The sequence below is a fragment of the Juglans microcarpa x Juglans regia genome, chromosome 1S (genome assembly GCF_004785595.1).
Source record: "Juglans microcarpa x Juglans regia isolate MS1-56 chromosome 1S, Jm3101_v1.0, whole genome shotgun sequence".
In the NCBI taxonomy this organism is placed as follows: Eukaryota; Viridiplantae; Streptophyta; class Magnoliopsida; order Fagales; family Juglandaceae; genus Juglans; species Juglans microcarpa x Juglans regia.
The window spans coordinates 21,825,906-21,837,681 of record NC_054595.1 but is presented as its reverse complement, the minus strand read 5'-3'; the positions used below and the strand labels follow the sequence as shown (position 1 = coordinate 21,837,681).

General features: G+C 37.5%; 1 protein-coding gene across 1 annotated transcript; it reads right to left on the bottom strand.

The window, feature by feature from the left end:
* Positions 1–619: 619 nt before the first annotated feature.
* On the bottom strand, positions 620–4,160 carry LOC121247055 (heterogeneous nuclear ribonucleoprotein 1-like). Its single transcript, XM_041145385.1, has 2 exons — positions 3,758–4,160; positions 620–2,144 (listed from the first exon to the last, which is right to left on the bottom strand). Exons 1-2 carry the CDS (start codon positions 3,977–3,979, stop codon positions 963–965), a joined length of 1,404 nt encoding a protein of 467 aa, XP_041001319.1. The 5' UTR covers positions 3,980–4,160; the 3' UTR covers positions 620–962.
* Positions 4,161–11,776: the final 7,616 nt, after the last annotated feature.

The window sequence follows — 11,776 nt, the reverse complement described above, 5'->3', positions numbered from 1 at the left end:
CCAAATACCGTGATGTATTCTAAATCAAAAGGCATCATCCTAACCAACTAGGCCACAATGAATTCATGAGTGCTGTTGACCTCACAAAATCCTCCAGTCCCTCCACACCTGGGTGAAGATCAGGAAGTTTATCACTTGAAAAGCCTGGAATCTGCAATGTTTGACAGTGTTGGCATGACCAGGCTGAAGAATGACCTGTCCCAGGCAAATCCGTTATTTCAACTGAACAACGTCCTCAAATTCCCTTCCTTGCGGAACACTCCCCCCCTGCCCCCACAACGATGCTCGTGTTCAGCCATGAGTGGACACTTCACTCCACTTTAGACCTCGTACATCTCTCCTGTACAACACAAGGGCAAATACAGGAGGAAAATGATTATGCCATCGTCAAAGTGTCAACTACCACTACGATTATCGCTACCCATTACGAAGTGATCAACCCAAGTGGCCATAGCTCCACTGCAACTAGCTAAAAAACCCTCACTACACAACTCTGTATTCCTACTTGTCAGATCAAATCAAGCAAGATCAGATCATGCATGAGCATCTATTCTTGCTTGACAAAATGAAAAGCAGAACTGGAGCACTAATAAAATGTAAACAACACAGCATCCAAATGTAATCAAACCAACAATAGCAAGGTTATATAAGCTACCACAGCTTAAACACTAAGGATAAATTCCAGATGAGCTAGTAGAGAATTATAAGCACGCCAAATTTAAGACAACACTCAAAAGCACATATTAAATAGGACTGTCTCGTACGCCTCAAAATTACTACTTATTAAAGACTAGAAAATAGATACTGCAAACTACAGGGAATCAAGCAATCCAACCAGTCCCCAAGGGTGTTGACATTCAACTTGCACCACTCCCTGTGCTGCCTGGCATGGAAAACAATTCCGAGCCTCTCACAGTAAAGAAACAAAGATGGTGATCCAGTTGGATCTCTAGCCATAATAATTACTGTTGTTGGGTTCGGGCTTGAGCACTGGCATATCCCCCACCATAGGCAACCTGCCCACCATGAGGACCATTCCCCTGAGGAGCACCATAATTTCCAGAAGTTTGTGATTGTTCAGATCTCCATGCTGCATTTCCATACCCTGGATTACCATTAGCATCACCATAGCCACTTCCCATGTATCCACTCCCTTGCATATCCCCTCCACCTGGACCACCAGCATTGTTATTTGGCACACTCCCAGAACGCCCTCCAACAGCACCATATCCACCAGGATTCCCATAAGACCCATCACTCCCACCATAACCACCATAGCCATAAGTTTGATTCCCATACCCAGTGGCCCCACTAGGTGAGTGGCCCGTAGGAGCTGAGCCTGGGCCACCACTAGGAGCACCAGTGCTTCCAGTTGGAGCACCCCAAGCAGCAGTATTACCATAACCCAGAGCACCATATCCAGTAGGAGATTGCGTGCTCCATGAACTTCTCGGAGCGCCTGGTGGACCACTTCCAAAGCCAGCACTAGGAACATTTGGGTTTCCATACGCTGCACCGGCAGGTCCACCATACCCAGTATTGGCACCAGCATAACCGCCATAACTAATGCCATTATTGGCAGGACCATATCCATAGCCAGGTGTGCTATATGCAGAGGAGCCATATGGACCAAAACCACCTCCAGTACTCTGTGGCTGCATGTACCTATTGGATTCCATCCGACCATCATATGCATTCGGGTTACCACCAGATGCCCCATAGTTCTGATAACCACTACCAAGTGAACCCCCACCACCAGCACCACCACCCATTGTACGGCTACCCCCACCAGGATTCGCATCTTTAGGAAGAGCCCGCTTTACTTCTACTTGCTTACCATCTAAATCATGGAAGTTTTTGTGTAAAACCCTATCAACAGCTTCTTCAGTGTCAAAGGTAATAAACCCAAACCCGCGAGGTCGTCCAGTATTCTGGTCATACATGACTACTACATCGGTTACATGGCCATAAGTCTCAAAATGCTGACGAAATCCTTCTTCACTTAGAGTGGCAGGCAATCCTCCAACAAATATCTTCTTGGTTCTGAAAGTTCCACCTCCCCCAGAACTTCTAGCTAGACTAGGATTCCCAGCTTTGGCAGAAGTTTGCTGCTCCTCTCTTGATAATGCCCTCTTAGCCTCAACCTGCAGACCCATAAAACAAGCACTTATGCTGTGATGCTAAAGTAAACAAATATAAGAGCCAACTTTTATGATAAGGTGCAATAATAAAAATAAGCCATTAAATAGAAATCAAAAGCTTAGAATTGAGATAATCACAATTATGGGCTGCATAGAAATGAGAACAAGTGTAATAGGATCATATTGCAACCAAAAGGATCATTACTACTAAATTATTGTACCAAAGGACATAAACAGTCAACACAGAGAAGAAAATGAAAATAACATTATGAGTATAAAATCCATATTTTTTACAAGAGTGTATAAAATCCTTCAAAAAGGCTACGAACTAAGATAAGTTCTTTATTGGTTCTAAATACCTGAAATTTCATATTTCTTTTTTTTTTTTTTTTTTCCTTTCTAGAGTAGATGGTGAAAGTGTCTCATCTCATCATTACAACTTTCCCAAATTCTCACACAAAATATAATAAGCAATTCAACTTTTTCAAATTCAAAAATAATAATAATATTAAAAAATAATATTCTAATAATATTTTATTCAACTTTCATCTAAAACCATCTCATCTCATCTCACTATCCAAACCGCACCTAAAAAGGATGAATCCCATTCTCAAAGCATCAGCCACTGTAACCACGACATTGTAATGTTTTGTGTGTTGTCACGCAGCAAAGGTGCCGGAAGCTATAAATCAAACTAAAACAATCTTTGACACTGACTTGCTGCAAGTAATGCCCACCAAACAAATTTAAAAGTACCAATTAAAAGTTAGAAAAACTAGCAAATAAAAATACCTTCATACCCGAAACTCATTAGTCAAAATTTATAAGAGCTGAAATAAAAATATGGGTGGACCTAGATATCAACATATAATTCAACAAACCTTAAAAAGATACGGAACAAAATTATCATTAACATCAAACCCCCAAAGACACCAAAGACATAAGCAGCAACAATAACAAATAAACCAAACCATTGTTTCCCTAAAACAAAATTAAAGTAACATAAATGGCAACCATAAGTATTTTCTATGAAAACTAACACCAAAACATAAGTGAACTGAAAAACAACATGAGCAAACAATACAAGCTCAGAAACAACATAAACCAATCAAAATAGAAGTCAGAACAACAATCCCCCACGAATTAAACTCAGAAGAAATCAAACTCCAATAACAAGAGCAATAGAAGCGGAGACAGTTACAAACCATGTAAACCACGATCTTCCTATAAACAAAATCCAGGTACTCAAAGTTTACCGAACAATTACAAAAAGAATCAGTAGCAGCATAAATCAAAGAGAATCAAAATTTCCCAACAAAAAACAACTAAAGTTTCAAAAACCAACAAGCTCAACTTCAAACAACAGCAACACAAGCATCAGTAGGGGCGTAAATTAAACTGAACCGCCATAACCCAATAAGAACACAAAAAATTCAAAATACCAGAATCTCAATCATCACAACTGCACCACATTATTAAACTAAATATATATATGAACAGTGACCTCATATCGAAAAGAGCAAAATCCCATCAACCAAACAACAAAAAAGGCCCAAATAAAGCGAGAATATAAGAGCTCCCCCCCCCCCCCCCTCTTCTCTCTTTCTTTTTCTCACCGTTCTGCCATCAATGGTGTGGTTGTCCTGGAGAACCCTATCGAGAATGGAAGGATCTGCAAAGACCACGAAGCCGAAACCCCTGGGCCTGCCAGTAGTCTTGTCCCTCATAACCACAGTCTGCATCACGTCTCCGTAGTTCTCAAAGTAATCCTTCAGCTTCTCCTCCGTAGTCTCCCACGAGATCCCACCTATGAATAGCTTCCCCTGATCTGAATCCATAGCCCCTTAACTTGCTCGGCTTGTCTCAGCCTGTGAACTTAACGTATTGGGAGCTTTTCTTGGAGGGTTTCGGTTCGAGGATTTGGAAGGAAGGGTTTGTGGCCGCCTCGAAGTCGATCGAGAGGGTGGATTTTTATGGTCAATTACGAAAGCTATATCAAAGTAATATGTTTGGACGGCTAGGATTCGTTTGGATATAGGTAGCTTAGCCTTTGTAGGAGCTGGAACTCTCCGCTTATTCCGTCGGGAACTGTTGGTTCCTGTCTCTTTGTCACGTGTTACGCACGTGACGATTGATTATTATTATTATTTTTTTTTTTTTCGTTGAATGATGTTGAAATTCATGCTACACAAAGTTAGAGTCAATCTTGCCATAAAAATTAATTTTTCTCTCAGTATATTTTAAAGAAAAAGTATTACGGCCACAAATATGTTTTATAGAAATAAATCACAGTTTTATTCATAAAAAATAACGTCAATTTGTAAATTTATTTTATTATTTTGATGGTTAAACCATTTTACTAATTTAAAAGAAAGTAACAAGTTCAATATTTTTCCAAACACCCATTCAGTTTTCTTTTTCTGAAGTGAAGAAATTTATTTATTTTAGGAGGAAGCTTGATTTTCTTTTCTATAATATGTTGCCAAGGCAGAAGTAATAGATCTTAAGCCTTTAGCAGGCTTTGCCTGCTGTGTTTAAACAGTGAGATCACTCCGTTCCTTTTTATTACTATTTAATATTTTTTTATTATTTTTTATTTTTTCATTACTATTTAATATTTTATTATTATTTTTTCACTACTATTTATAGATTATATAAAAGAATAAATATAGATAGAAGTCACTGTCGAGAGTAACTATTTTACACACATGATATGACATCATCTAGACTATATATCTTCCAAATCTAAAATAAAGTGAGAGGCCTTAGAGTGGCAGAGTGAGAGGAGAGTTTTGAGCACAGCAAAGAATAGAATCAGTGAGATTATGCTTGCATCTATTATGTTGGGAAGAGTTATGCCAATGAGTTTTACTGTTCTGATGTTAAAGGTCGTATTGAGCTGGGGCCCTGAAGATGCCTTTGAGGAACAGTGCATTGGTACTTTTGGGGAAAAAAAAAAAGAAACAACAGGCCTTAGAGATGGTGATGATTTGAGACTTCTTTGCTTTGGACAGTGGGAACTCATGGACTGCTTTTGAATGAGGATGTTTTGTTCTTGACTTCTTGGAATGTGCAGGCTATAATTCAAGAATGGAAGAGGAAGGTAAGCTTAAGCTAGTGAATCAGCATGTCAATTCCATAGTCTGCCGCCTTGTTAGTGTAGAGATAGGAGAATCAAAGCAAGATAGTTTCAGCATGGCGGCTGCAAAGGCGGTATGACATAACCAATATTGGCAAAATCAATATGAGCATTACAGCCGAAGAGCGTCGTTGCACGGCCACAGTGAGATAGAAGCAGAATGCGCTGGTAAAGAGTAGCATGACACAGTCGTGACTTGTGCGAAGTGGGAGAAGGAGGTGCATGCCTTGGCCATTATGAATAAAATCCAATATCACAAATTTTCAGAAGAGATAAAATGAAGTGTACTTTAGTATTGTGACCAAGGTTATTGCATTTTGCTGCAGACACATGGAAGCTATGGCTATGAGTCAAAGAGAGAGTAGCACCACCTGAGAGCCAGAGGAACGAGATCAGTGAATCGAAGGAACAACCACAGTGCCACACTACCATTTAGTTTAAAGCCAGGCATAGATCCACGGCCTTTCTCCAATCCAGGGCGGGCAGTCGAGCCTCGAATGCAAGAAATTGCTGTTGATGCCAGCCTTCCAAACTGGTTGGTTTTACCAAAGTCCAAGAGGTGTTCGACCATAATCCACTGCTCGTGAGGCCATTTTAGTGAAGAGAAATATGTCTGGTGGATCCAATCCAAGTAGAAAAAAAGAAGGTAGACAAATTCTAGAGATCAGCCAGATTAAACGCCTGCAGAATCTCACAGATCAGGTCCTCACGGGAGATGGTCGTATCGAACAGGGATATAAAACTCAAACTCAACCTACTTCTATACACCTATCAAGAAAGGAAACTGGTAAACATTGCTGATTTTCATACAATGATGCAAATTATCATAGCAGCACAGCCACGGGGAGTTATTCTTATCTTTCTTGGCTATTTTAGACTGGGTGTTCAACAATCTGGCGTTTTGCTTGCGTTTGTGTTTCTCATTCTTTGATCATCTTCCGCTTGTTTTGTGTTTCTCATTATAGTACCATGTCAGTGGGCTTTGGCTGTCTCTTTTATGTCTTACTGTTTGTAGGAGAGATTGATATCGAATGGAACCATTCAGTACAAGTGATTAACGTCAACAAGACTTGAGGAATAATCATCCGGCTACTGGTAACACACTGGCAAATTAATAATAGCAGCAATAACTAGAGCTGTATCAGTGTCGTATCAACTGCAAAGAGAGGAGTGGTTTTACAATCAGTGTCATAAGCGGGAGTCAATTGACTGCCCATGAATTAAAATTACCGGCTTGGCGGGTTTGCTAGTTCTGTTCATGAGTTAGATATTGATAATCAGACCTGTAAGGTTAAAAGAATGAGGATTGATGGTGGAAAACAGAGTCCTGTATGTGGGAATAATTATATCTGGAAGTACTAGTTCCCACAAACAGACCATCATAGACTCATTGTTGATGATCAATGGGATTACGGTTCCATGCTAAACTCATCTGTGCCAGATTAGGAATCCATGCAAAAGAGCATCTGCGCCACTTTTGTGTTCGTTATGTCTATTAGTAAGTGGACCATGTGGATGCAGGTATTAAATTCTGTATGACTAATTATGGAGCATATAGTGAAGGAAATGTTTAAGTTATGGAGCAGACAAGGTATATATTCCAAGATGTAGACAGTAAGTATACGCATGGGATATGATTGATTCTGGGCATGCTAAAGAAGTAAAATTGATGCATTTAAAATTATGGAAGTTCATGAGTCTAAATTAGAAAATAATTGACATACACTATCTATAGCTACAATTTAACTCATTTTAACACATGTTCCAAGCCACATTGACTGAAGAACTCGCACGTATAACACATGTTCTAAGGTATTTAGCACGTTAAATGCACCAAGAGATGCTGGTTAAAAATAAAACTGTCTCGGCAGATTAATTTTGTAGACGTGGTGATAATCAAGCATTGCATCATGAAGAATTTAAATGCCGAGGAAAAGAAGTAGATAAAATTGAGGTATCTGCCATTTCATTAACCTGATAATTATATGAATATTTCTTTCGGCTGTATATTCTACAATATAATAAATGTATGTGGCAACACATCAAAAAGCTTGATTTCATTGAATAAATGGCAAGCCACTGAAAGCATTATAGATATCATCCTCATCATATTTTGTAATGGGAACGAGATTCATTGTCAAAAGAGTTTGCATATGATTCTATGAAACTCACCAAAATCTCGCCTAAGGAAGGGTCTTAGACTTTGCTTTGATGAATAGCAAACGAATCATGCCAAACATGAGACTCTGCAGCTTTGGACCTTTTGATCTATCCTTCCAACAGCAAGATGAGATGAGAGGAAGCCAATTTGCTCTATAATCATCAAAGTTGGAGAGGATGCATGCTCCCAATAATTTATCCAGCAGATTGTTTTGATAATGGTGCACTGAATGATATCTACATTATGGTACAGATGCAAGAATCCGAATCCTCATCATCAGAGTCACTTGCATCACTGCAGGAACAAGAGGGGACAAGGAATGAGAGATAATTAAAAACTAATATAATCAAAACAAGCATTTATGGCCAATCGCATATGTCATGATTTTCTTTCAGAATTAAAACTGGAGTCCGTAGGGCATAGATACTGCCTACTTCTAATTTAGTTCTTAAGGCGATGAAGCAGCGGAAAATAAAAAAATAAAAAATCTTCTCTGAGATCAAAAGAAAAGAGGTATGGGCTAACTGAAGGGCTGTTTTTAATGAATTGTTTTTCATCAGTATCTTGCAGAAACAACTATAACATGTTAGGATGCATATACTAAATCACCTCTGAAAGCAGTGGATCAAACTAAAGAATTGAAAAGAATTCCATTTATCTCATCTATGGATTACTGACGTAGAGTGTGATAAACCAAGGTAAATTTTCAATCAAATGTTTCAAAAGTGCTTTTGAGTAGCAATTATTACATGCTAGAGATGTGAAGGTTAGCATGTGACAAACTTTATTTCTGGTCAATCAGGAAAACATGAACTTTTATATTTGGTCCTTCAGAACGTAACTCTTCATGATTTAAAAAAGTGGATGTTTATTCCATCATTATAAGGTAACAGTTGTACATTGGGCAGTCCAAAATACAAAATAATAGAAAAATGACAATAATTTCTATTTCGGTCAAAACTTATGTCACATCTGCTTTAGCCTTTCTAATAGCAAAATCCACCATCTCACACAAAGAATCAAGTGCAGAGAAAAGTGGAGGATGATAAAACCAGTCCAACCAAGTACTAGAAATTTCAACTTCATCAACTTCATGTTCTGAAAATGTATTTTAGTACGAGACGCATATATCCTTTGACACCCTTGCTTGGTAGAATCAGATAGCAATGGTCAAAGGTTACTACTATGCTCGCTCAAACAACGTTTTGTACAGCTTTCCAATTCACCAATTTGCAAATTATTCTCTTCAAAAACCACAAAGCTATGGTAGTGTGAGGAAAGAATCAACAATAGTGACAATTGACAAGTTCGATAAAAGGCCAAAGTAAAATCCATGAATCTCAGAAAGCCTGATGCATCTCTTTTTTGCCCTACATAACACTCAATTCTTGCCCCACCTTTTACAGCCCAAACAACTCCATCTTGATATACTCAAGTGAGCTTCTATCTTTCTACAAAATGCCCCAAAATGTCATATGTTCTCTAGATCAGACTACAGAGAATGTCCTGCCTTGTGTAGTTTAAAACGAAACAAACTTCTTAATTTCCATGGATCATTAATTCAAAGTGCCAGGGTTGGTTTTATATCCGATTATATACAGTGAGAACAAATATTTAATTATGAACTTCCAACTTTGTATTCGATAAAACATGATGCAACATCAAGACTTGGTTTAAAGACTAGGGGTTTTTCTCCTGACCATTTGTGTTTTATACCAATTGATCAAGTATGATCCCAGCCCTAGCTCGTCCTGTTGTTTGGTTGATCCTGCCATTATTAGAGCAGACTAGGAAGTAGGAAGCGACAACATGTAACCAAAACAAATCAAGCTTTGCTCATACAACAATTCATCAACCCAAATCAAACCAAATTATTGTTTTTTTTCCTAGCCATAAAGCCATCATCACACATCAATGGCATTACCTTTCTCTTCATCTGAAGCTCTGTTGCTCATAGAATCTTTAAGTTACACCCCTAGTTAGCTACTGTAAGTTTCCAAACCAAAACATTCAATACTCAAACAAGCAAGCTGAATCATTAACAACAACTAAGACATTATTAAACTTTGTCCAAAAACACATATTGAAGTATACGACTCCGTGTATATTACCTCGGATAGAATTCCATCACCTCAGCGAGTTTATTCCCATTCTTATCGTTCCACTGCACCTTCAGCCGCGTCTTCTCCGACTTTCTCGACATTCCACCTCGCCTAGGCGGCAACAACGAATTAGACTCACTATCCTCCTCTCCATTAACACGGTGATCCTCAACCTTCGGCAGGTCTGTAACACCTAGCGCCTTACTTTTAGAGCCACTAACAACCTTAGCGTCCGTCTCCATCAAAAGAATAATACAATCCTCAAGACCAAGAAACCAAATTCTTCCCTAATTAGCTCCGATAAAAGCAGAACAGAGAACGAATCCCTGATCGAAAGTTCAGAGAATTTCCGCAATTCAGCAGAAACCCAATACACCCAATTGCCTGAGAATCAATAATCCACAAACCGTAGCCCGAAAATCGAAAATTTTGGAGGTGATTCTGGCTATAAACTACAGCTGTTTGCCAATGCAGAAACGGGGTCAACGCTCATCCTAGCTTTAGTTTGCAATGACAAAATCAAAGAATGAGTAAATGAGAAAACTGATGACATTTGAACTTAAGGAGATAATAGTAAAACCATCATTGGGTGAGCGAGGGGAGATATTCGCGAGAAACTAACGGAAACTTATGGTTTCGTAACGATTTTGGTGCGAATACAACTAACAAACGATATAGTTTGATTTCCAGGAGTAGGAGGACAGATCAGACAGCTCTCAGAAACTAACAACTCGATTGGATTAAGAAAAAAGAATCCCCTCAAAATTTGAGGGATAATACTCCATTTATTATTGCTATTAATCTGAAATGGGAAGAAAATAGAGAGCGTTTACTTTTCTGATTGGATATGGAGTGAAAAAAAAAAAAAAGGAAAAAAGATTTATGCTGTAGTCAAAATTGGAATAGATCATAGTGTGTCGGGGGAATATTTCTGATAGACGGCTAGGATTGGCTTACCGTTAGTTATTATCGTTGTAACAGTATGACAGTGGATTTTCAGGGTGGGGGTTACTGTAATGGATCGTGACAGGCTCTTTACGAAATTGGATGATTCTATTCTTGTTTAATACTAATCTAAGAATAATTTAATATTCATTTCATTAAAGTCTTAAAGTCTGTGCATGACACGTGTATTTACAAAAAAAAAACTATTTGCAATATTTCTTTTTATAAACTCAACACGGATTTTATAATATTAAAAAATGTTAGTATTTTAATTTTTTTTAATAAAATTCTGTGTCGAGTACATGATCATGATATGCTTATGTGATTTTACTATGATTCCTTATTATATAAGTTATTATTAAATCAAGATACCTTAAATGGACATGATGTTACTATTAACATGCACATTGTTAGGTTTAGAATTTGATATTAGTGAAATTTCAAGTGTACTGATTGATACATGCATTTGAAAATGGTGATTCATACTTGAATAAAAGTGTTCTCATAGTGGGCAACCCCTTCATCTTCATCAAGAGGTAGTAATGCATGACGTTACGATCCGGTGTCACACTTAAATTTAAGTAACAACCACTTCATGAATTTTAATAGCCCGCCGTTACGGTTCAATTGTGGATTGCGGATAGAAATCAAATAGTACCTCTAAAAAATATATCACATAAAACAAATCTCCCTTTCAAAACTAGTTCTCTTCATAAAAGACATCTAGACTGTGGACATTTGAGTGTTACTCTAAATTATTTACCAAGTATACTCAACAAACCGTGTGGAGACGAGCTCGGATTGATAGAGTAACTCGTGGAAAAATTGTTGGTATTGAAATTGAGGTATAATATGTTTAAACCTTATCTTCAATTGTGCATAATTTTCATGAGCTCTAACTGTACTTTTCTTTGTGGTGTAAATAAAAATTGGACCTAGCTAGTAATAGCGTTTCCTTCTCATAATTAGGAATTAAGGATAGAGACGTGCCGTTTGATTTAAATATGAGTTGAAATGATTTTAAATGAGTTAAATAAAATATTTTTAGAATATTATTTTTAATATTGTTATTGTTTTGAGATTTAAAAAAATTAAATTGTTTATTAAATTTTGTGTGAAAATTTGAAAAAAATTATAATGATGAGATGAAATGAGTTAAAGTGAATTTCGAATCTAAACGAGTGCTAGTGGTGATCATCAAGAAATGAGGACTCATATATATAAATATATATATATAGGGTTATTAATTAAACTAATAGATTATGAGTAAATTATCAAACACAAAGAA

Bases quoted from the DNA above. Each gene is read 5' to 3' on its own strand.
- LOC121247055 (XM_041145385.1), bottom strand. From the start codon at position 3,979: ATGGATTCAGATCAGGGGAAGCTATTCATAGGTGGGATCTCGTGGGAG. The intron at 2,145-3,757 runs GTGAGAAAAAGA...ATGGGTCTGCAG, and splicing joins ACACCATTGATGGCAGAACG to GTTGAGGCTAAGAGGGCATT.